The 24,514-nt window shown below is 51.1% G+C and overlaps 9 protein-coding genes across 9 annotated transcripts; 6 read left to right on the top strand and 3 right to left on the bottom strand.

The window, feature by feature from the left end:
• Positions 1–60: 60 nt before the first annotated feature.
• N7533_005959 (uncharacterized protein) lies at positions 61–426 on the top strand (the record flags this gene model as incomplete). The annotated part of the gene is made up of 1 exon (XM_057102609.1): positions 61–426. One exon carries the CDS (start codon positions 61–63, stop codon positions 424–426), a length of 366 nt encoding a protein of 121 aa, XP_056962239.1.
• Positions 427–1,985: 1,559 nt separating this feature from the next.
• N7533_005958 (uncharacterized protein) lies at positions 1,986–2,416 on the top strand (the record flags this gene model as incomplete). The annotated part of the gene is made up of 3 exons (XM_057102608.1): positions 1,986–2,163; positions 2,226–2,290; positions 2,360–2,416. The coding sequence occupies 3 exons, from the start codon at positions 1,986–1,988 to the stop codon at positions 2,414–2,416; spliced, it is 300 nt and encodes a 99-aa protein (XP_056962238.1).
• Positions 2,417–2,769: 353 nt separating this feature from the next.
• Positions 2,770–3,768, bottom strand: N7533_005957 (Amidohydrolase 2; the record flags this gene model as incomplete). Its single annotated transcript, XM_057102607.1, has 1 exon — positions 2,770–3,768. The coding sequence occupies one exon, from the start codon at positions 3,766–3,768 to the stop codon at positions 2,770–2,772; it is 999 nt and encodes a 332-aa protein (XP_056962237.1).
• Positions 3,769–4,808: 1,040 nt separating this feature from the next.
• On the top strand, positions 4,809–6,664 carry N7533_005956 (uncharacterized protein; the record flags this gene model as incomplete). Its single annotated transcript, XM_057102606.1, has 3 exons — positions 4,809–4,896; positions 5,091–5,513; positions 5,574–6,664. 3 exons carry the CDS (start codon positions 4,809–4,811, stop codon positions 6,662–6,664), a joined length of 1,602 nt encoding a protein of 533 aa, XP_056962236.1.
• Positions 6,665–7,269: 605 nt separating this feature from the next.
• On the bottom strand, positions 7,270–13,223 carry drs1 (putative ATP-dependent RNA helicase DRS1; the record flags this gene model as incomplete). Its single annotated transcript, XM_057102605.1, is given in 11 exon segments — positions 7,270–8,098; positions 8,157–8,469; positions 8,524–8,997; positions 9,063–9,144; positions 9,198–9,580; positions 9,691–9,761; positions 9,865–9,941; positions 10,808–11,419; positions 11,483–11,672; positions 11,691–11,713; positions 11,745–13,223. The coding sequence occupies 11 exon segments, from the start codon at positions 13,221–13,223 to the stop codon at positions 7,270–7,272; spliced, it is 4,533 nt and encodes a 1,510-aa protein (XP_056962235.1).
• Positions 13,224–14,147: 924 nt separating this feature from the next.
• On the bottom strand, positions 14,148–15,788 carry N7533_005954 (GNAT family N-acetyltransferase; the record flags this gene model as incomplete). Its single annotated transcript, XM_057102604.1, has 1 exon — positions 14,148–15,788. The coding sequence occupies one exon, from the start codon at positions 15,786–15,788 to the stop codon at positions 14,148–14,150; it is 1,641 nt and encodes a 546-aa protein (XP_056962234.1).
• Positions 15,789–16,587: 799 nt separating this feature from the next.
• On the top strand, positions 16,588–17,579 carry N7533_005953 (uncharacterized protein; the record flags this gene model as incomplete). The annotated part of the gene is made up of 6 exons (XM_057102603.1): positions 16,588–16,772; positions 16,824–16,934; positions 17,005–17,021; positions 17,070–17,215; positions 17,281–17,361; positions 17,448–17,579. 6 exons carry the CDS (start codon positions 16,588–16,590, stop codon positions 17,577–17,579), a joined length of 672 nt encoding a protein of 223 aa, XP_056962233.1.
• A 1,175-nt stretch (positions 17,580–18,754) lies between these two features.
• On the top strand, positions 18,755–22,444 carry N7533_005952 (uncharacterized protein; the record flags this gene model as incomplete). Its single annotated transcript, XM_057102602.1, has 2 exons — positions 18,755–18,911; positions 19,143–22,444. 2 exons carry the CDS (start codon positions 18,755–18,757, stop codon positions 22,442–22,444), a joined length of 3,459 nt encoding a protein of 1,152 aa, XP_056962232.1.
• A 22-nt stretch (positions 22,445–22,466) lies between these two features.
• Positions 22,467–23,939, top strand: N7533_005951 (putative gelsolin repeat protein; the record flags this gene model as incomplete). Its single annotated transcript, XM_057102601.1, has 2 exons — positions 22,467–23,629; positions 23,687–23,939. 2 exons carry the CDS (start codon positions 22,467–22,469, stop codon positions 23,937–23,939), a joined length of 1,416 nt encoding a protein of 471 aa, XP_056962231.1.
• Positions 23,940–24,514: the final 575 nt, after the last annotated feature.

Below are 24,514 nucleotides of genomic sequence, written 5' to 3'. Positions count from 1 at the left end.
AAGTACTAAGGTATACTCTGCCATATAGAAGTATTGTTGCACTGGTAAACTAGCGCAGCCATGGCTTCAGATTTGTTGAGACAAGAAAATGTGAAAGGAATGGGTGGAATGTTTGGTCAAAACGAAAATCCAGTCTTCCGGAATCTCGATATAGTCAACGGAAGATATATGGATCCGTTAGAGGAACACCGCGAGGGTGAAGAGGGAGATAAGATGGCTCAGAGAGTAGGCGTCGTCAATCTAGATAGTGACACTTCGAGCAGGCCAACAGAGCGACGTGAACAAGATCGATATATCCATGAGGTGATGGGAGGTGTGATGAGATATTTTGTTCCCCAAAGCGGCAGCACATACCCGAGACTCTGCATGAAGTGGTTGGTGTCACTTGAGGAGGGTTGTTACTCGGACGTCCCGTGTGAGTGTTGACATGCCAGGTGTGTTCTCCATCCAGTGGTGGACGAAGGAGAGGAAAATGACATGGTATCATAGGCCTTGTAGGTTTGGACGGCAGAGATAATAATCGGCATTTCTGTCTCTAGACGGGGGAATGCGATGAATATGCCGATGTTTGACCACGACGACACTTAGGTCTTGCGGCAGCGATCGAGTATGCGCAAGATCCGAATGGACCGAGGTGACGGGGAGGAAAGACTTTGAGAAGTGATTTCGTGCCGTTGAAGGAATCAGATATAGTTGAGGCATTGCATGTATTGTACTTGATCCTTCGGTGTGCACGGAGACGGGGTGTTCTCTTCAGGCTAGGCTGTTCAGTTGAGGCGGAATCGGAATCTGGGGTATCCGGACAAGAACAGCCCACTAGTGGGAGTATGCGATGACAGCGAAGGAGATGAAGCAGATGCAGAGTGGAATATAGACGTTGCGTTCCATATCGGCGGGGTTGGAGTGTTTCATTGTTTGGTATGATCGAGGTGATGTGTATAAAGGAGAGTGTTTGAATGAGAGGGGAACCTCAGGTCATGCGGGAGGGGCGCTTCAGTATTATGATTGTCTGATGAACTTCAACGATTGGAGTGGAGCCGCTTAGTTATCAAGATGCTGGCTCTTCGTTGGGCTCAACAAATGACCCGTTTGACGTCTGATGGATTTCATTGGCCACCGCCTGATTGAGTGACGACGTGGTCCAGTGGCGGGCGCTGTTTCGTGCAGGGATTCACACCGCTACCAGGCAGAACTTGGCGTACGGAGTTCGTTACATGCAGTGCGTGATTTTACCGAGTGCACAGAGTACATTTGTACACTAGCTGGATCAAATTCCCCGCATTTGAGGGTGCTGAGTACCTGCAGTAGGGTATCCCTCAACCCCAGTGCACAGATACCTAGATCTATAATAACCCTAGGGCACCCACGAATAATCGGTCTGAACAAAATGCACATTTTAATCCATTTATCGTATCAAAACATCGCCTCGGCTACAAGATGTCGAACAGACCCCTTACCAACCCAATCGATCATGACTCCGTAGTTGTGCTCGGCCAGACCGCACATAATGCATCACCTCCCTAAGAAAGACCCTACTATCCAAGAACGAGTCCATCAAGGACAACAAGACCAAACGGGACGAGGGATAACAATAACAAACTTGAAACCACACATGATTAATTCTGCCCTGGCACGCGCACGAGCGGCCCTTGTTTACAACGCCTCTGACATTCGCGACTCAAAAAGAATGCAAGGGGATAGGCCAACCACCCCGACTCGGCCAATCAAGGCACCTCATACTCGCCTCCATGCCTCTGTAGAAAGGGGAAATCATCCTTGCCAGCCAATGGAGTAAGGAATTTCCCAGCACCGCGAAAGGCCCTTCATAGTCCAGCGCGGTTTAAGCGGACTCGTTGAACCTGGAACCTCCCTCCAGTATACCTCGACTGATCCTCGCAACGACTCTCCTCAACTCGACTCTTTCAATCCGAATATACTCAACGAAACGAAAATAACGACTTAATCTAAACGCTCCACAAACCAACATGCGCATCTCTGCCACTATCCTCGCCCTGGCTGCCACTCTGGCCGTGGGCTCCGCCACCAAGATTAACATGAGCTGCAAGTTCGCGGCTGATCACACTGGCATGGTTCAGACACCCTACTGCTGCCGCGATTTGCAGGCAAATGAGAACAACCCCAAGGTCAACGAGGCTACCGACTGTATGTTTGTCCCGCACATGTATTCGCCAATGTGTTTGTCGTTATACTAATTCCAAAAATAGGCAAGGCGTTGACACAACCCCAACTGTGCGAGGACCAGTCTCGACCCGCTTGCTGCTACGAGATTGTAAGTCAGACCAATTGGGAAATCAATGCCAGGATACTATTTACTAATTGTCATCTCTCCATGGAACAGGGACCTAAGAAGATTTGCACCTCGCACGTCCTCTTCCAAGACGCAAAAGATGTCTAAGGCATAGCGGATAGACAAGGCAAGGTCATGTTAGTTCGTGCGCACGAGTTTTCCTCGACAGCAACCTTGATACCTCGTTCAATGTCAATAATTTCCATTGAATAGATATCGGAATCACATAGCAATGAGAGAGTTCCTAGTCATGTATCCATGAAATCCGAGTCTGCAATATGCATTGTAAATGTAGTCAATAACAAAATGTCGTTCATATTTTGGCTAGTTCTCGCCAAGCCGGCCGCTACTTGGTATAGAAATGAATGCTGAAATGCAACGCAAAGACGCCCAGTCATGCCCCCCCCCAAAAAACAATGCTATGTACAGTCCCGTTTTGCAGGACTCAATTATGATGATGCTCAGGTAGATTCCACACCCAGCATTCGCTCCGTATTCCTCCGAAACAACTTCTCTGCCAACCCGGGCTCGTGGGTGCACAGGTCCAAGCACCATTCCGTAAATGGGCTGATGTCAACACCGGTAAAACGAGTATGCGGCCAGTCGGTAGCGTAGATGACTCGGTCGGGGGCGGCAGTCAGGAATTCCCGGGCCATGGCCTTGAGGTCACGCATTTCGGCATCCTTGGTCAAGCGGTAAGGGGCGGACACCTTGATGTAGGTGCTCCCAGTGCGAATCAGGGAGATTAATGAGCTGAAGCCGGGGAGTGCATATGGGTCGAAGAGAGAGTTGTCCTTGCACAAGGGGATGGGGGAGAGTTCGGGGCTGCCGAAGTGGTCGATGCAGAAAGTAACACCAAGATGAGGGACGATGGATTCGAGCATGGGGATCATCTTGAGCGACACATATACCTCGATCATCCAGTTGCGAGGGCGGGCAATATCGGCATGGCGTCGTAATGTTGCCTCTAACTCGCTTTGTTCCATGAACTTTCCAACTGACTGTAGGTTCACTCGTAGACCCCGGACGCCCAAGGTGTGCCATTCGTCTAGAGTCTCCTGGGTAATGGTATCCGGGTCAACCACCACGACAGCACGACCTCGAGAGGGGCCTAATTTGGCCAGGGCAGCCAACATGCATGAGTTGTCAGTGCCGTAGATAGAGGGCTGCACAAAGACAAGGTTCTCAACTCCAATACTTGACTCAAAGTTCAAGGCATCCTCGAGAGTATGGATAGATGGCTGGTATACGGCGGACTTTGAGATGGGAAACCGTTCTGGTTCCACGACATGCATATGACTGTCCCATGATTTCAGGGGAACTCTTTGCTTGACAGACAATTTGACAGGTGCAGCACCATGGGACGCACGACGATCAAATCGAGATGAAAGGACTCCAGTGAGCGAGATGCGTGGAGGGCTCCCCAGAATTTGAGAAGGAGGCTGAGTTGAAGTAAGCATGGTGTCAACAAAAGTTGATATCGCACATGAAAGGGCTCAAAGCAGGAACAAAATAAATGGAGAGAAAGAGTGAAGCCTCTGACATCCGCACTTACCGATGACCAGGCACTGATACTACTGGGTCTCAACCTCAGGGCAGTTCTGACCGGCAACATGCCGTCTGAGGGATCGGCCAACGTCCGCTGGAGGCTTCAAAGCAGGAAAACTTGAATGATGTAAAAATAATAATAAAAATCTGCCGCGTGCCGTTGACCAACACGGTTCGGAAAACAGATCTGACCCACCCTATTGGCAATTTATCCCGGGCGTGGGATGAAAGGTGGTGTTTAGAGAGGAGAAGGATGCGGAAGTCGTCCGGGAGGCAGGCTGGCAAGAGGAGTCGCAGACCTATCCACCTCGGTGAATGCGCGATATCCATTGCATATTTCACATTACCCGGGTCGAGACTCACTGAGCATCGGCTAAAAGTAATGACAGAGATAAGGCGAGAGAGAAAAAAGGGGTGTTGCCGTTCAGCGGAGCCTTTGGGAGAGTGGATGCGGATATCATAGCGGCGTGGTCCGACTGAAGAAGCAGTATAGAGCACGGTACTCTATAGTACATATCTATACAGTAGCGACAGTGCATGTACGGAGTACCGTGCACGACCCTGCGAACTTGAACTAGGATTCTTGAATGTATGCAGCCCAGGCTAAGCTAAAGACTCGGCAGCATAAAGTGGGCAAGTTGAAGTGTGGAAAAAGGGGGGGCAATTCTGGTTCGGAAGTTGACCGAGCCCACTCTTCCTGTTACCCATGGTCTCTCGGTCTTTCAGTCATGCCCACTGGCAGGAGGTGAGGAGTCCTTGCCCATAGCCCTGGGGGTGAAAGAGCACGGGATGCCGAGTGTGGCTCTCCTTTTTGCCCCTTCAAATCCACTTCTCATCGTTCCCTTGCAACCCACTCCTTGCCGTGATTTCCACCTTTCCCCAGATTCTTCACGCCTCCACCGATTCTTCTATAATTATATCTATAATTATAATTAAGTGATTCATCCAGATCATGCCATGGTGGGATCCGGCACGCTGGACTACTAGTCCCTATTACGCCATGGTGGTCCTGGTGATCGCCTGTGGTGGTATCCCTAAAGGTTCGTTCATTCGCTCTTATCATCTTACGGTGTGGCTTCAAATCAGAGATCGTACTAGTCCTACGATCCTGCGAGATCTTAGGATCCTGCGAGTCATTCACTGTTAAGCGCCACATCCCCCGTGTCCGCGTCCGCGGGCACTTTTCTTTGTCTTTGCTTATGGCTAGCTTATCACTAATCACCGATCGCTGCAGGTTATGATGAGGGTGGCTTTAGCGCAAGCGTCAAGCTCACCTCCTTTACCATCGACTATAATCTCGTTAAAGATCACTGGAAGAACGACGCCACCGGCTTAGCCAACCGGACTGCTAACATCACCTCATTCAATGTCCTGGGTGCTGCGTTCGGCGCGCTTGCTGGTCTAGATCTGAATGATCGCCTCGGGCGTCTGTGGTCGTGGCGACTGGCCGTGGTCGTGTGGGCGATCGGAACACTTATCCAAATCTTCTCCTCTGGCATATACGGCTTGCTCCTTTTCGCCCGAATCTTCTCGGGACTGGGCGCCGGCCTATTGACCGTGACCTCCCCGCTGTACTTATCGGAAGTGGCGCCGAGGAAGACGCGAGGTCTCGCCGTGAGTCTTTACATGGTGGTCCTGCTGTTGATCCTCACTGTCGGTATGTCTCTGCTTTTCTATACTGTAATATCTTCACAAGGCTAATTTAATTTCGCACTAGGCTTCTTCGTCAATTATGGCGCCAATCTCCACATGCCCGCCACGCGCACCCAATACCGCCTAGTTCAAGCCATCCCTCTCATCCCCACCGGTATTGCCTTCTTCCTCTCCTGGCTGTGCCCGGAGAGCCCTCGCTATCTTGCCTCGAAGCAACGCCATGAGGAGGCAAAGGAGGTTTTGGCTCGCCTTCGCGGCAAGTCAGTCGATGACAAAAGCGTGGTGGATGAATTCGAGGAGATTGACAACCAGGCACGGGAGCGAGCGGACCTGAAGTCCATCTCGCACTGGAACGCTTTCAAAGAGTCACAGACTAACCCTAACTATCGCCAGCGATTCTGGCTGCTCATGACCATGCACACGATCGCTCAATGGACTGGTGGAAACGGTATCACATACTACGTTACCACCATCTTTACCTACGCTGGTGTCGATGGTGCCGGCCAGTCGCTCATTTCCTCTGGCGCGTATGGTATCGTCAAGCTTGTTTTAACAATCGCCTTCACCTGGGGGTTGATCGATTATTTCGGTCGTCGCCGCTGCACAATGACCGGATTGTCCCTACAGTTGGCAGCGCATATCTACATGGGCGCCTATATGGGTCTGCAGCCCGGTTCTGCCGACAACAAATCCGCCTCGGATGCAGCCATTGCCTCTGTCTTCATTTATGCCGCTGGCTGGTCGATCGGTCTTTGCACAGTTCCTTATCTCTACGGCACGGAGATCTTCCCCACCCATATTCGCAACACGTGCTACGCCATCAGTATGGGTCTGCATTGGTTCTTCCAGTTCGCCGTCGTCCGCGTCACTCCCAACATGTTCGCCGACCTGCACGTCTGGGGTGCTTACCTCTTCTGGGCTCTCATCTGCACCCTCGGTCTCATCATCTTGGGTATCTGGATGCCCGAGACCAAGGGAGTTCCCATCGAGAAGATGGATGAATTGTTCGAGGGTCCCTGGTATCTGCGCTGGAAGGCAAAGGTACGTGACTCCGATGTGTCCTCCGACTCAGCGGATACCATCGCCTCGCAGGAGCATGACCAGAAGGTGTTCCGCGAGCGCGATGCTAAGGCTGTCCACGAGGCAAGCGGTTGAAACCGCCAATCGCTGTGATATTTCCAGCCCCGACATCTGAAATCACTTGATGGACAACTATACCAATTTTACGGGACATCCATCTGCATTCTTCCTAATCTTCTTCACCACCTCCGATCTATACGGCTCGTCTTTCTTTATATTCTCTTGACGAATGCTCGGTGTATAATTTCATACTATATATACCCTTTATCACCTCAAGTTGGATTAATTCTGCGTCGGATGACTACGCACATAGTACATTTTGCACAAAAGTTCCAAGGTTTCCAACTTGAAGGTTCAAAACAACACACAACATCTTGAAACACAATCAAATCTACATTTGCATTTGCGTTGGACTCAGGTCCACCAAACACCGTGACATTGAAAATTTTCCCCTCTCCGAATCCTTTCCAAGTAATTTGACGTGGGAGTTGCAGAGACCGTACGTACAATGTAATGAAGAAATTTATACGCCACAAACTGTCAAGCTATAGTATCCATCCCGATCCGTCGCTAGATTTTTGTCACAAAACAAAGATAAACAAAAGTCTCAACGCTATTGGGAATCATCAAATACAAAAAAAAAGGAAGTAACCAAGATCTCGATTTAAACGCTTTTCATTTTAACCCTGGCCCTGCCAGTTCGTTTCAAACGAAGCCATATTAGTCGCAATGGGCTGGGCATACGAGAATGCCTCGAATACCTCCGGGGTGATCTCGTACGAGCCGGGATCATCCACTGTCATGACGGCATTCGGCATACCACCTAAAAGGTGTGTTGCTGGCATCTGGGGCATCTCACCCATCTGTGAGAGGTCGAAGCCTGAAACGGCTTGTTGCTGGAAGGGGCTGTATCCGGGCATCATCGAGGCGGATGTATTTGATGCCGTTGGGTTTGGCTGTGTGCTCATTGTTGCACGGCTCTGTTGGCGCTGGTGTTGTTGGCCTGGGGAGACATGGCGCGAGGGATTGCTTCCAATCGAGGGAGATTGACTCGACTGGGTTCTGGAGGGAGGGGTTGGTTGCTGTTGGGGCTGTTTGGTGTCGGCAGGGGCAGGGGCGGAGATGCCGATGTCGATTTGAAGTTTTTGGATCTCTTGGTAGAGGAGGTTGAGAGCGGTCGTGATGACGGGATTTGAGAGCTTGACACGTTCCAGGGCGAAAATGCAGAATTTCAGCTTGTCCAGTGTACCCGGGGCGGCGTACTTGAGTGCTTGAATCTCCAGGAGGAAGATGGAAGCTGCTGTGTAGATGCTGTATGCAAGGGACAGGACAACGTGGTTGTCACCGAATGTTCTGCGATAAAGGTCGAACAACGATAGGATTGACGTTGCAGAAGACATGCACTGTACAAGGTGACTTGTGTCATAGGATTCTTGATGCGTCTTCAATAGGCCCCTGGAGCATAAAATCGGACGATGGAGCAGGATGTTGACAGTATGGTAAAGGCAGCTGGAGTAAATATGAAATTAGCATAATACCAAGGGCTCCGACAAATATGCAAACATACTTCAGAGTCATTATGTGGCTTGGGGGAGAATAAGGAGGCAAGTCGGTTGCCACCAACTTCAGATAGTCCGGAAGATCATCCCACCATTCACTCAGATTTCTAGACTGCTCTTGCACACAGTCGAAGAATTCTGCCTCGGTGCTTTGTCGCATAGGATCATATATATGAATTAATATTTGATTAAGGACTTCCGCTAGCCCACACATCCGCATGAAGCATGATGTGGAATGCGCCTGTGTGGGTGGGTAGTGTGCCCCATCGGGGAAGGTCACGCCATGCGGCGTCCATATTTCAATCTCAGAAGTATCATCCACTATGAATCAGTCAGTAATAGTCACCAGTAGTCATCATCCAGATGCAAACCCACATATCATGCGTGGCGGGCTGACGCGAGAATGTTGCATCGTAGGTGCCCGTCCAAAGTATAGCGAAACAATCTTATCCCAGAAATAACAGCTCCAGAAGAGTCGATTACGGATCTCAATATCCTCATCGCTGAGCTTTACTGCTCCGGGATATTTGCGACTATCAATTGAGATACCTAAATCATCGAGTAAACGGAAGGCCATGCCGCTGTAGAGCCAAGCTTGTGTCCGATTGCCGCGACCGCATTCCTGGGCACTGAGGAGGAGTAATGTTTGAATCGTTGGGATGCCCGCATAGCCAACTTTGAGCGAGTCATGAAGTCCTGAGACTGCACGCTGATAAAATTGTGCACCGCCGTCGAATGAGTCCAACAATGGACCTATTTGTGGCTCAGCTTTGCACCATCGTACCGAGTGAGAGAGCAGGGCATTCATTAGGATATCGGAATAATAAGGGCCTTGAATTTTCATATCACCTATCCACTTGGGTCAGCATCACTGTCCAACCAGAGATATGTATGTACTAAGCAGGGATACAAACGTGTAAAGGCTGGGCGGTAGACAAAGTTGAAAAGTGGCTGAATCCAGCACCAATGGGAATCGAGAAGATATTGAAAAGGTTCCTGCACGTCATCAGTCTCGCATTCGGATGAAAGCTTCGACATTGCAAACTCACCGGCATTGCAGCCATCTGCTCGAAGGCCCGTTCTCGCCATGCGCTGTTGATCAGCCGCTCCTTGCGGGCCTCCATCTCCTGGGCAAAGTGTGATGTCGAGGCGGTCTCGCTAACCACTCCACTGGGCAGTTGAAACAAACTCGTGGGTCCATGGAAAGAGATGCGACCATCATTCTCAACATTTAGGCCATCAAAATCCCTGGTGAGATCCTGGGTATCATCGTTCTCCGTCTTGATTTTGCGCCCGGCGCTGGAACTGGATTCGGCCACCGAGGCCGGCGAGCTGATCTTGCGGGCATCCACATCGGACTGGTGTTTAGCCAGGGCATCTTCTAATTGAGCAACTCGAGTTTCAAGTTGTTTGGTATATGATAAGGTAGGAGCTCTGTTGGGGTAACCAAACAAAAGTGGGGAAAATGATAAATCAGCCACCAAGTTTTTTTTTGGAGGAGATAGTGAGAGAGAGGAGAGAAAGGAAAAGAGGCAAACTCACAAGCTGTACACACACACTTCACCTCGAGCGGCACATCGTGAACATGACGGACTTGCTCCGTTACATTTGACCTGTCAGGATGATCAAATCAGTATACAGGAAGCTCCCTAGCTTTTGGGGCCCTTATAGGCTATAGGGCACCGCATCTCGGACTCTGGCCGATTCTCCGCTCACCTTGCGCTTGCGACAGGCCTCGCACGAGAAAGCACTCTTCCGCGGTAAAGCCGATTTAGACGACATGTCAGCCATGCCTGAACCCTCAACGACCATTGGACGTTCACGGGGCGTGTAGGAGACACGCGACCCCCATTGAAAGACTGGAGGGAAGGGCAGAATTGAGGGGTTGGGAAAGGGAGGAAGAAGGTCGAAATTCTTGGGCTTGGGGGGGGGGCGAGTAAACGTGGGGCGTTGGGCAATCGCGGGGATGGGATAGGCAGAGAAAGGGAGAGCGACCTCTCTCTCTCCCTCTCTTTTCGTGGTGAGTTTTTGGGGGATAAGATTTTACGGTGGACCTTTCACAATACACTAGCCCTCCTCAGTGGTCGTGAAGTGAGATGATTATTTTAACTCTACTAGTGATTGACGTCGGATCAGGTCAGTCCGGGTTAGTTTTAGTTTTAGTATTAGTGTTAGACCAGCTAAGCAAGTGAACGGATCCGCCAGGGAAATCTTGACGAGTAACCAATGATGGTGGCTGCTTGACTCCATCGAATGCGGCGATTTACCTCACAGAGTGGCAATGCTCTTCGCTCGTTGGATACTCTCGCCGGATCCACTTACTTCTAGCGGAACTTTCGACCTTTCCACCTCTTGACAGGGATTCTATGGTGTGATCGCGATCGAGATTGATAATCATCTTCATGCCGTTTTAGGTTATTGAGTGCAGGGAACTAACTGGTTTTGATATGTGCGATCTATACAATCCATGCCCGATAGTACAATTAAATGAATGGTGTGACTCCATAAACAGAGATGGGGGACTCTCTATCAAGCCCTATTTTCTGCCCTTCCCTTTACCCTTGCCTTTACCTTGGCCCTTGCCCTTGCCCTTGTCCTTGTTGCCCTTGCCATTCGTCTTGGGCGCATCCCGCTCCGCTTTGCTCTTCTTCCGTCCAACATCTCCTTCATGGCGCATCTTAGAATCGTCTAATCGCTTCTTGTCCTTGTTGCTGAGCTTGATCTTTTCCTTCTTCGTCACGAGGTCAGGAGGTCCGTTCAACTCCGCACGACCCAGCTTCTTCGCTGTACGTTTGTCCTGTTCGCTCTCGAACCAGGTACGCTTGGGTCGCGACATGATCTCCGAACCATGCTTCATCAGGTTCTGTCCCTTGGTGACTTGCATTTCGGCTTGGGCCATCTGCTTCTCAATCTTCTCCTCCTCAAGAACCTCTTCGACCTCATCGGCGAGATCGGCGGCCTTCTGAGCCCAATCATCTGCAATGGCCATTTCGACGACACGACTGATGATCTTGGCGCCATGCGCCTTGCCAGCCTTCACGGCAGCCTTGACAACCTTGCGGTCGGGCTCAGCCGCGATCGTGCAAGCACAACCGGATCGACCAGCACGGGCGGTACGACCGACACGGTGCAGGTAGATCTCATGGCTCTGCGGGGCCTCGTAGTTGATCACAGTCTCCACCCCCTTGATATCAAGACCACGGGAGGCCAGGTCGGTAGCCAATAGGTAAGCGACCTTGCCATCACGGAAGTTTTCCACACTTTTGATACGCTGGATATTCTGTCAGTATAATTGCCTCGAATGTAGAAAGGACGGAATATTCGTAGAGCATACCTGTTCTTGACTCATGCTACCGTACAATTCAGCGGCCTTGAGTCCCAAGAGTCCGAAGATAATGCGTACTCGGTGGACCTCCTTCTTTTGTCGGAAAAAGATGATAACTCGTTTGGTATAGAGCTCCTTGCACAGGTGCAGAAGATATCCAAGTCGCTTTTCCCTCCCGGCCAGGGCGTAGACGAACAAACTCCTGGGTCAGGGTCACAGCAGTTTGCTTCTTGGCGTCGACTTGCAGTCGCATAGGACGGTTCATTCCAACGCGAATCAGCTTGTCGATAGAGTCGGTCATGGTGGCGGAGAACAGCATAGTCTGTCGGGACTTGGGAATGGTCGTGAGAATCTCATTCAACTCATCGGCAAATCCATCTTCCAGCATGCGATCGGCTTCATCGAGAACCAGAATCTCCAGGGTATCAACTGTAAAACTAGGGGAGTTGCGCATGTGATCGATGAAACGACCAGGAGTAGCGATGATAACATCAGGGCGTTTCTTCAAGATGTTTTCTTGCTCGCGAAGACTGAAACCACCAACAAGCTGACAGAATGTGACATCGGTGAAGGTAGCAAGCTTGATAGCAACATTGTAACACTGGACCGCCAACTCACGAGTAGGCATCAAGATCGTGACACGGCTCGTGGGGGTCTTGCGAGGACGGAAGAGTAGACGTTCAAGAATGGGGACAATGAAAGCGCCCGTCTTTCCGGAACCTGTCACAGCACTACCAACAATATCCTTGCCCAAGAGTGCCACCGGGATGGCCTTTCGCTGAATAGGTGTAGGGTCTGTGAAGCCAACAGAGGCCAAACCACGTAGAATTGGACGAGAGAGGTTGAAATCTTGGAAGGTGCTCTTGGCGGACGATGCAGCGGTCTTTTCGTCGATCTTCTCTTCGGGAGCAAAGAAGGCATTGCGTTTCTCTTGCTCTTCTTCATCCACCTCGCTTTCGGCATCGGATTCTCCATCGACATCGCCTCTGTCGTCGGGGTGGCCAACGGGAGTAGCGACGGAATCATTGTCAGAAGCAGCATCGTCGTCGGAGTCTTCAGCTTCCTCTTCGTCATCGCTGTCTTCGGGGCCAGAGCCGGGCTCTGGGCCTTCAGCTTCACTTTCCTCCTCTTCGCCATCGACGCCCATGCCGAATCCATCCTCAGCTAGAAGCTCATCGTCGCCAAAATCGACGTCCATACCACCCTCGACATCTTCGTCATCAGACTCGTCGCTTTCTTCTTTTTGGGCGGCGGCCTTCTTTTGCTTCTTTGCTGCAGCCGCCTCCTTCTTAGCGTTTCGTCGTGTGATAATATCGTCGATATCCACCGCCTTCTTATCACCGCCATTCTGTTTAGTGTCGTCCAAGCCCCAGCCATCGAATCCTTCTGTGACGCCGACATTGGCAACACCACCAACGTCAAACTCGAATTCAGGATCCAGCGCGCCATCATCATTACCAACACCCATTCCTTCTTCCACTTCTTCATCCTCTTCCTCCTCTTCAGACTCGGGCTCAACGACCTTGCCCTTCTTGCCCTTCACATTCTTGGCTTGTTGCTTTTGCTTCTTGCTCTTATCCTTAGAGGTGTCGGTTTCGCGCTTTCGTTTCTTGTTGTCGCTAGCAGATTCTTTGCCCTCGGGCTCGATCTCTTCCTCGTCATCGAAGCGTGTGATATCTTCGTCGTCGGAGAGCGTGAGAACGAAATCGTCGTCCTGAGCGGCGCTCCGCTTTGTCGGTTTGGGAGCCATGGTGAATGTGTGATCAGGCGTCCAGGTTCAATTCCGTAGACGTAGGCTTCGGAATCTCTCTTGAAAGAAATTGAACAGAACCCAATTCCCAGTCAAGCTGCGCAAGCCGTCGGAGGAAATCTTGATCAACATGCAGAAAAAAAAAAGTTCCAAAGGCGGTATGGGCGGTAGCAATTGATGACTAAGGCATTCTTTGACTACACTCCGCAATCCGGTCTCCTCCAGAGAGAAGTATCAACGCTTCAATTCAATGCTTTTTATTTCTTCTCTGCGCAGAATTTATAATCAGATGGCCTTTCAGAGTGTCAGGTCCGAATATCAAGATCTAATCTACAAACAATTGGTCAGGCTAGCTCCTTTCCTCCACACCGGCCGGTAGCCCAACTCCTGCCTGCCATCAAGAGTAGACTTAGAAGCATCTAAGTCAGTTGAACGAAGGTTCTTGGTCCGCTGGCATGGTGGTCGCAAACCAAGAGCTACTGATTGAAAGAGTGATAAGACGGACAATACTTTCTTGTATTCACATGAATCAACTGTTAACCTGACTGTTCCCCGTACTAACTAGTCTGTTGGAGTATCCGAATTATCTTTTTCATCAGTAGTATGCCCAACTGCGATCCAGTATGGGGTTATGTTTCCACCGGCCCTCCATCCTACCTGGGCATTGCCAGTTGTGTTTTTTTTTTGTATTTTTCTTTCTTTTTCTCTCTTCGTCCTTTGCATCGTCGCATCACATCACAAATGTTGTTCACTTCAAAATTCCGGAGACCGAAGGGGTCTAGAACAATTTGGTTTCAAGCGAAATCCTCACGACCGAGCAATACAAGTGCAACATCAAATCACAAACTTCCCCTTGGGGATCATCTTTTGACCGGACTGGACGCCTCGAGAAAGCATCCAGATATTGAGACTAGATGATAATGGTCAGCATCGAGCTGAGGGGATCATTAGGATGAAAGCAAACACATACCGATAGCCAAATTTGACTCTTCCATCCTTGATATGACCAAGCTGTACAAACCCGAACCTTCTCGAGAGCCATTGTCTAACCCATGCATATTGACGGTCCCTCGAGGGCTCATACGCGATAGAAAAGACCAAGCTGGTGACATTGCACTGGTAAGCCTCACCATACTCCAACCCATCCTGTGGTATGAAGTCATAAGGGCGGGGTCCATCGCGTTTCCAGTTGGCATCGCAAGTACGCATGATCAGGTCAAGAAGGGCGGTTCCAATGCGAAGTCTCGTGCAGGTGCGGTCCACGAAAACTCGAACTTCTCCCGTCAACTCCTCATCATTGAATCTTCTGACATAGGCAAACCCGAGTATCGGAGGTTCGTCAGGACGTCTCTCATATACCTTGATTCGTGTGTCTGGAACGGCAACGACGAATGGCAGGCTCCGCTCACGACAAAGCTGGATGAGTTGAAGGATATCGGGCTTGGTGATTGGAGTGTCTCTCGGAAGAAAAGTGGTATTTTCCGCGTACCAGTTGAACAGGGCAATGAGGTCGTCGGCATCATCTGGTTCGCAAGGGCGGAGGACAAGATAGTGATGAAGCCGCTGGGTCGACGGCTCCAGAGTGCCTCGGGCTGCCATGATTCTTTGCGATTCCCGAAGCCGAATAATGGCTTTTGCCTTCATCTGAGTGCCGAAGTTCCAGCTGTATCCGGCGGCTGTCTCATGCCAATGAAGACGAGTTTGCTCATCATCGTCATGTCGAGTGCAGATGCGATGCTTGTCTTTCATGATTATCATCGAAGAAGCGCCATCCGGGCAGGAAGTTCCATCGAAAAACGCAGCGTGGTGGATATCAACTACCTTGCCTGGTTCCGGGAGACTGCGAATCCAGAGGAAGAACTGATCGCGAAAGTGCTGCGGATCAAGGTGATACTCAGGCCAAAAGCCAAAGTTGGGCTGGAACTCATGCTGTTCGTAAGCCTTTGGATTCTCGACCTTGAATTGGATCGACTTGTGGCCATAGCCGCCCCGAGGTGCTGAAGACAGCAGCGAAAGTACCCCATCTTTGACTATGGGGTATCTGGGAGGGGACGCTTGGTATGAAGTCCATTGACCGTGGTACTCGGGAGCACTAGATAGCTGCCTGAGCCAGAGTTGATGCTCGACCTGGGTCCAATCAGAGACGTCGTCGTCGTCGTCGTCGTCGCCGTCATCCTGGGAGGATGTTTCCGGCCGATGCTCTTCGGTCTTTGCAGCCAGGCGTGCATGCGCAAGCTTTCGATACACTCGATCGTTGACTTGGGTTCCGGGACCTTTTCTCGCCTTTCGAATGTTTTCCGGGTCAACCCAGAACACATGAAGGCTTGCGCAAGGTTTACGCTCACGGGCGTCTTGAGTGATGTGTCGATCAGCCCAACGGTTGATCTCAACCAAGGTCACAGCTTTTCCATTTCGAGCTGGATTTAGCTCCGCGACGACTTCCATGGCCTGTTTGAGCTCATTCTCTTCTTTTTTGAGTCGGGATTGAGAGAATGGAACGAGCTCTCCACGAGGAACGACAGCATCGGGGAGGGATCCGCTTTCCGAGCTGGTCATGGGACGCATGTCCTCCCCCCATGGGCGTAACATAGCCTGCAAACTTGAAGATAGGCATTTGGTGGGAGGAGTCGGCGGGAGAAATCACTCCAGTGACAACCAGATAGTCCGAATCCTCCGAAGGGGTCTTCGCCACCTTGGGATCCGCATCAGCCTTGGAGGCAGCTATGTCAGCTAACACTTGTCAGTATGCTTTCCTTTGGATTGATGAGAATCGCATCCCCTTCAATAGGAGACGCGGGAAAAGACGTACCTTTGTCAAGAGGTGTGAGTTTGGTCATTTCTCCACGCTGTTTGAGTCTTTGATCTAGACTCTACCGTGAACAAGGATGAGTGCCGTGTCCAATATGGATCACAGCCAAGGTAGATCACCTCACAATCAACCTCGTGAGCACTTTGAGATTCAAGATGAGCAGATATGGGTTTTGATGTACAGGAGAAGGCAGAAGGAGAGCGAATATCGAGAAGCAAGACTATTTGAAACAGTTTGACAACGGGAAAAGGATGTAGAAGAAAGGTTATGGAGAAGGAAGAGAGAGGAAGAGCAAGGTGTTGACTCTGAAGTGAGGTGAACTGTGAATGTAGATATGCCGTGCCCATAAGGGTGTAACCGCGTGGCACTACGACGCAGCGCGCCACTATTGTGGGTTCTATAGATCCGACATCAGTCAAGTTGAATCGGTGTATCTGCACCCAATTAGTCGAGCGACCGTCTTTATATTGTTTCTTAGCAATTTAAATGGTCTAACAATAATAATTCAAGCAGAAAGTTTACATTCTAGTAACCGTAAATAAACTCAAAGACTAGATGGGAGTGTGTTATGCAGAGGTCCAATCCGGCGGTTATGGGCGTGCACCCAAACCCCAGGAACTTTTCCCACATCCTACCAGCTTCCTCTTGCAAGATCCGAACAGGCCAGGAACCACCACCGCCATGCTGTCTATTCTCAGAAAAGCACGTTTGAAGGATAAAGAGATGCGCATATTAATGCTGTGAGTCCGTTTTCAAGATATTCCGGGCTGTGCTAATCGTGATGGCTTCAGGGGGTTAGACAATGCGGGAAAAACGACAATTGTGAAACGAATTATGAATGAAGATGTCACCTCTGTTAGCCCAACCCTGGGCTTTATTATCAAAACAATTGAATTTATGGAGTGAGCCCCCTTCTTCAGGCGTCCTAGCACGACTGGACACAATCATCACCAATGGACTGACAGTTTGCAGATACAAACTCAACATTTGTGAGCACCACCGCCCTCCCAAATCACCACCCAGCTAATTGCGAACAGGGGACGTGGGTGGGCAGAAAACATTACGCTCCTACTGGAAGAACTATTTTGAAAAGACTGACACATTGGTCTGGGTCGTTGATGCCACCGATAAACTCCGGGTAGACGACTGTCGCGAGGAGCTAGCTGGTCTGCTTCTGGAAGAGGTAGGCCCTCACCCTCCACCCTCCGTCCACCGCTATCGTTATCCTGAGAGCTAATCCCATGCCAGCGACTCATGGGAGCCAGTCTTCTGGTTTTCTTGAACAAAACCGATGTGGAGCATTGCATGACCGAGGAGGAGGTACGCGAGGTGAGTGATGGCATCATGATACCGGTAGAATCGGTAGAACCGGTAGAGACCGGCCAGCCTTGAGCCTTGAGACTGACTTGTTGCAGCGCCTTGGATTGAATTTGATCAAAACCCACAAGTGGACTATTCTTCCCTGCAGTGCCATGACCGGCAAAAACCTTCACGAAGGATTGGAATGGGTTGTACAGGATGCGAAGGACCGATTGTTCCTATATTAGCCTGGCCATCCCCGGGATGGCAGCTAGGCCGATCCTCGAGTCTTCAATGGTATACTACTACGATACTACTAGTACCTATGCCAGTACTATATTATGAGTTCCTTGTTTGCCCTATATTTTCCAGACTAGTACTATGACCGGCTGGAGTGGCCGGAGGTTGAGCAGGTCATGGTCACCAAGGAAATGGGTGCCCAGGCCCCGGTTGGGTTTCAATCTTCCAAGGTTGTCGGGAGCGACTTGAAGAGACTTTGATGCGGTGTAGCACCAGCTGCAGCACGCTTGACTAACTTGAGTTCGGGGGGTTAATCGTTCAAGTTACTACTATTAATACCTAGTTGGTGCCAGTGCTGGTTACCTAGGAATAAGCTGAAACTTCAAGTTCAGAGTGATTGACTTCCAGTGGAACCTCTGGAAATATATCGGGCAGGAGGTATTACTAGTAGGCAGGTCGGAACCTTCAAGATTCAGAATTCAAGAACTTTGATATACTCATACCTAGGTACTACCTACTAGTTCTCCAGGGCTTCAACAACCCTGGAAAGAACAGGATCTTATTTCCAAGGTTTGCAACCAGAGCCCCAGAGGATCCCTGACAATTGATACACTAGTAACCTTGTAGTAGTACCTAGGTATCAAACCCTTCCGAAGGTAGCTGCAAGGCACAAAGTGATAGGTCGATCCTGCGCCTCTAGTCCCACGACAAATCACCTGCGACTGTCAATTTGCCCCTGCGCCCAAGGGTAAAAAAAAAACCAGAACCGGAATTCTTGATGGCGGCCCATGGGTCCAGCAGTTCGCACTGCGGGGCCCGAGTGGATGGGAGTAAACAAACAACTTGACCTCGGGAACTGTCCACCTACGGCAATGGCTGGAGTTGTTCAAGTTGTTGCTTAGAGAAAGTCTAGTAGAAAATATAGAAAAAACTCATTGTAAAGATAGATATTCTCATAAAGCACTCCGTAACTAAAGATCCAATGCGTAAGCCAAGCTGAACGAATGTGGGATGATCATCGGAGCCAATGAGTTGCGATGGATCTTGACCATCCCCATTTAATTTAAGCAGGGCGGAGAACACACCTCTCAGCCCTCAGCCCTTGCACCTGGTTTCTTCCCGTCAACCACCCCTCCTCCCCCAGGTCTTCCCTTCCCTTTACTAGGGAAGTTGACACCGAATCATGACGACGAACCCCGACGGGTCTGAGGATGTCAATGACTTCCTCTCGCGCATCCGCGAACTAGGTGAAAGGCACGATAAGGAAAATGAAGAGCGGACTAAGAAATTAGAGGAGGAGATCCTCCAGGGGCGCAAGGAACGACAAGCCCGCCGAGCTGGTACGATCTTCCCCGTTTTGCAGTTTTCACTTGCAGTTGCAGACCTTGTCGACATCAACATCCACATCGACGGCGCGCTCGCTCGTTCTGCGCTGACCGCAGCTGGACCACCCCGCGCCGCGATGAACTGGTGGACCCCACACATGACGCCCATGATGCTAATGTCTTGGTGATGCTAGAGCGAGCACGATCCATCGCCGGGTCTCCCACTTTGAATCCCTCGAGACTGAGCGCCTCTTCTCTCGGTCAACCCTCGATCGAACCCCCCCGAGCACTTGGAGCCGACGGTGCAGACCCAGGACCCGGACACCGCCACAGCGGACACGGCTAGAGTGGGCCACGAGCGAGATGCCCCCGAGACCAGCTCGCGACGAGGGTCTGTTCAGGAGGTAGGACTCGAGTCTCCGACCAGGGCAATGCCCACCCTGTCGCGCAGCCGAACGGGAACCTTGTCATGGCAACAACGACCTTCGTCGCGAGACCTTGGGAATAAATCTCCCGGCTCGACATCCCCTACTCGATCCAGCCATCTGAGAAACACCTCTATAGCATCCGATCAAGACCGATTATCTCGTGCGCAGATTGCCCAAACCCTGTCCTCGAAGGACCCTTCATGGTCTCGACAGACCCCAGATCGAGGTGTCGGCTCACCGGCTCTTCGAAAAACTGAACACGATTCTGAAAGTGTGGCCGACTCAGGCGAGAGACGTCAAATGCCAGGCCCGAGTCGGGATTCCACGGTTGAACCAGACCAAGTTGAGGAAGTCGAGGACGCAACTCCCTCACCTCCGAGAACCGCTTCTACAATTGGCGAGAGCAGCTTTCATAACCGATACTCGAGTGTCTCTTCAGTATCGCCAGCGACTGGTTTGGGGTCTCCGGTTACACTATCAGAGGCACCAAAACTTGATCCTACCCAGACCGAGGCATCAACCGAAGAGCCAGTGCCTGCATCCCCCACCCAGCGGCGAATGTCACCAGAGCGATCTCGATCGACCTCGCCGACAAAAGGTCTCGGCGGTTTCGTTCAGAGTGCAATGATGAGGAGATCGGACAGCGTATCGAAGCGATGGAGTACACAACTTCCACAGGGGCTGAGCCGAAGCAATTCTATTGTCTCAAATCGCAATAGTGTTGCGGCTCCAAGTTTGACAGCTAATATTAGTGATATGACCCCAACAACCAACGCACGAGTGAGTCGTGAATCATCGCCTGTGCTTAGCCAACGTCCCAGCTCGAGTCACAGCGAGGCGACCGTGATGCGCCCAAAGGAGTCTACCGAGAGGCCTACAACCCCCTCAAACCCGGGGCCTAATGACAGTGGCCGCCTAGATGCTAGCCCGAGTCGACCAGCTCTCTACGGCCATTCTCGGTCCGCAAGCTCTGTGACCATCGATAGCCAGAACACTGAAGGCCCCTCAAGCCCCTTTACCTCGAGGACAATGGATCCCAAACGATGGAGCCCCCAAAAGGCCTCATGGTTGGAAAGTGCACTGAACCGACCCCCCAAATCCCCCAAGCACCAACGACAGCCATCGCAGCCCGCCTGGCAGAGGGACAGACAATCAAGGGGCAGTGTCGATTTGAGTCGTTTCAAGGAAGTGACCCCTATTGGCTTGATGCGGACACCTCCTCCTGGAGGTCATTTCAAAAAGCCCAGCATTTCTGGAGCCCCATCAGCTCTCGGTAGTCCCACTGCACCCAGATTGAAGGAGGCAATTCCCAAATCACCCACAAGTGACGCAGAGGAGGATCTGTCACCGACTAAACCAGAGCTAGTGGCTGAAGGGAAAACCCCATTTTCTGAGCTCACGCCTGAGCCTGAGAGGGAAGAGCCAGTGATCAAGCCCATAGCTGTACCTGAGCCTGAAAGCCAACCCGAGCCCGAGCCCGAATCTGAAACACAACCCGAACCTGAATCGGCCTTTGTACTTGAAGCTGCTCCCGAACTAGCGCCCGAACCGGCAGCTGAACCTGCCCCGGCTCCAGAACCTACACTCGAACCGCAACCAACTCGCAAGGCAGCGCCCCTCACTTTGAATCCTAAGCCCAACTTTTCACTCCCTTCGCGAGATCCAATGTCACCTCGATTTGCCAAGCCACCGCAATCGCCAGTTGTCGATTTTCGAGCAAACTTACGCAAACGAGAAGTCGCCAAAGACACCGGGCCACTGAAGGAACCGGAGTTCAAGAACGTATTTGGCAAGCTTAAGAAGACCGAAACCCGCAACTATGTTGCTCCGGATGAGCTCAAGGGCAACATTATGCGAGGCAAGGCCGCTCTCAACGTGACCGGTGGACCCAAGAGAACCGAACGGGTTGATGAGTTCAAAGACAGTCTTGTGAAGACAAAGGAAGCGATGAAGGCAGGGGGAGGATCGATCAGACGAAACACTGTGGGAAAAGATGACGAACCCGAGAAACCCGCTGCATATGTGCCAGAAGCCATTGCAAAGCGCCATCTGATGAACAGGACAAATACCACCAGACCAACCAGTCCTGAAAAGAGCTTCGCCGCGTCTCGTGAACGAACGGGTTCTTCAGCGACCTCTCCGGGATCCCTGCCGCCTGTATCCCCATCTTCCACTGCAGAAGAGGTCAACGCGATTCAAACTTATTCGCCAATCAAACGAGATTCCGTGACAATTGACAATGGGCCGCATGCTATCTCAACGCCAGTAGCTCAAGATTATTTGACCAAGGAGCCTGGGTCTGTTGTGGAGGCAGACAATAAGCCCTCTACAGAGGTAACCAGTCCGGTTCGTGGCCTGCCATCACTTGAAAACACAGAGGCTGCACCAGTTAGCCTGACTCCCAGTTTGGCTACTAAAGGGAAACTCGCAGGCCGCATCAACCCTGCACTAGCAGGTCTCCTATCCCGGGGTCCTCCAGTCGCGACTGAGGGGCCGAAGAAGGAGTCGGTATCTGTTTTAAATTCTGGTGAAAGTTCGCCCTCACCGACCACGCCTCTCGCCCATATTACGAAGAGTCGTGCTAGAGGGCCTAAAAGACGGCTACCCAAGGGGACCGTTGCTCCGCCTGAATCTATCACTCAGGACACTAAGGAGGTTGGTGCAATTTCGTCTCCCGAAGTCACAAGCCCAGAGACCGCTCCTGAGCCTGTAGTCTCAGAAGCCAAGTCGAAGAGCCTGTCAGAAAACACCTTCGTTCTCAATACTGAAAACGCCCAAACAGAGAGCCCCCCTCGACAAGCCCCTACCAGCCATAGCCTCCAGCTTCCAGAATGCTCTCAACAGCGGACTGCAACAGAGACTGAAGAACACTCCCCCGTCTCCCGTTTCCACGAGAGGGCCCGACATCTTTGCACCCAGTGCAAAAGAGAATGCGACTCTCACTCAAAATATGGAATCGCCTGGAGCTGTAAGCCCGCTGAGTCGGCCTCCCGTCCCGCCAAAGCATATCGCATCACCCTCTCCCTCTTCATCGCCATCGCCATCGCCATCAACACCTGCACCCAGGCCACAGTGGACCCAACAAGCGCGCTATGCTTCCACATCCCCATCCCCTCTTAGGACGAGCTATGGTGAGAACCGAATGGACAAGCCGCAGCCGCCGACACCAACGTACAAGAACATCCCCGGGGTAACGGTTGCAGATTCTTCACCCCGATCTAGTGGACAATATTCTCCCCCAGTGCCTCGCAAGCGGTCCGAAATTTCTCTCGACAAGCCTTCTGATCCGCATCGACTATCACGAAAGATGTCCGCGCCATCACTGGTTGCACAAGCGGCGGATGCCCGCGAGATCATCAAGCAGTTCTTTAAGACGTTCCCTAACCCACGAGACCGAATGGATATCGATCCACAGCTTATGTTGATGACCAAAACCGACAATACAGTGGTCAGAACCATGAAGCGCCAAATATGGGAACTCACTGGTGATGGAAAGCGACAAGAATTGCCAGTCAACCAGGAGTATGTGCTGTACGAGGGAAGCATGTATCTATGTGTACATCTTTTCGAAGCACAGAACAACAAGAACTCGGAAGTATATCTCTGGTGTGGAGACGACGTTTCGGAAGGTGCACAGGATGATGCGCAGCTTTTTGCTCGCAAAATCGCCCGCGAAAATAGCTGCAAACTCGAGGTCATTCGTCAGGGCAGGGAACCCATGCGATTCATACAAGCCCTCGGAGGGATTATCATCACCCGCCGTGGGTCTAGTTCTCGATCCAACTCGTCAGCTCTGTATATGCTCTGTGGCCGGAAGCATCTGGGCCAAATGGCATTCGACGAGGTAGACTATTCGCTGCGCAATCTCTGCTCCGGTTTCCCATTCGTCATTTCAGCCCCCTTTGGTAAGTTATATTTATGGAAGGGCAAGGGAAGCAGCCCCGAAGAAACCGGTGCCGCACGTCTGATCAGCATGGACCTTGGCCTGACAGGCGAGTTCGAGGAAGTTGATGAGGGCCAGGAGCCGGAGAGCTTCTTCGATGACTTCGCAGGCTCCAACGAGCCGAATCCGCTCATGACCTCAGAGTACTGGCAACTCAAGCCTAAATACGATCACTTCCGCACTCGTCTTCTCAAGGTGGACCATGAAATGGGCCAGCCGCCTCGTTTTTGGATGCGACGTCCGGGCTCGAGCTCACCGGTTGTTCGGCCAAATGATACGGTGCGAGAAATCGAACCTTTCTGTTACAAGAATATCACCGAGCGAGATGTCTTCGTTCTTGATACTTTCTTTGAGATCTATGTGTAAGTTGGCTTCTTGCGAAAGAAATCAAGGGGAGCCGAGCGCTAATGCCTTTATAGGATCGTGGGTGACCATGCGTCTCAGAAGTCGGCCGATTTTGCCTCTGCAGTTGTTTTTGCGCACGAGTACGGCATCCTAGCCGCATCCCTTCAGGATCGACCATTCATTCCGAAGAGCTTCATTTCACTGGGCGGTGCTCCAGATCGTTGCCAAAGCGCCTTCCGCAAATGGAACCAGCATTCTCTCCATGCTCCCTGTGTGTTCCCCTTGGACGTGGCGATCGAGGCTATTCGATCTCCGGATCGGGCGTAGGTGCGTTTGTTGACGGGGGTGGGGAGACTTTTCAGCTTCCTGCATCTTCTGTTGATCTATTTTTATTTTCTCTTCTTCTTTTCTGTGTTCATCTTCTCGTTCTTTTTTTTTTTCATGTGTGCATATTTCGGTCGGTAAAGAGGGCATTTGTGTGGGGAAGGAGTCTTGTCTTTGGTGTACTGGGCTCTAGAGGAGCTTTGGTAGGAGCGTCTGGGATGTACATCTAGAACTGGATTTATTTTCGTCTCGACTATGTGCACAGTCACCATGTGTGTACAGAAATATTCAATCACTTCACTGCTATCTTTGGTCCTTCTACAGTTCGTATACTCTCCAGGGCTGCTATAAGAGCTGTATAGTAGTATGAAGATGTACAGTATGTAGTTTTGATGCCTGTTTCCGATTGGCTGATATACCTCGGCCAATCACCTGACCAAGCGGACATGGTCAATTGGAACATTGTAGGGGCCCCGAGCTATTATTAAGCAGCAAACCGTTACATATTGAGTCATCACATTACCAGGCAGAAGATCAAAGGATGAGATGACAGAATAGAAACAAAAGAAGGAGGTGGG

The sequence above is a fragment of the Penicillium manginii genome (assembly GCF_028828005.1).
Source record: "Penicillium manginii strain IBT 31320 chromosome Unknown utg000004l:1.0-7231830.0:1.0-7236170.0, whole genome shotgun sequence".
Lineage (NCBI taxonomy): Eukaryota > Fungi > Ascomycota > Eurotiomycetes > Eurotiales > Aspergillaceae > Penicillium > Penicillium manginii.
The sequence above is the reverse complement of the archived record's forward strand: the minus strand, read 5'-3'. Positions and strand labels throughout refer to the sequence as shown.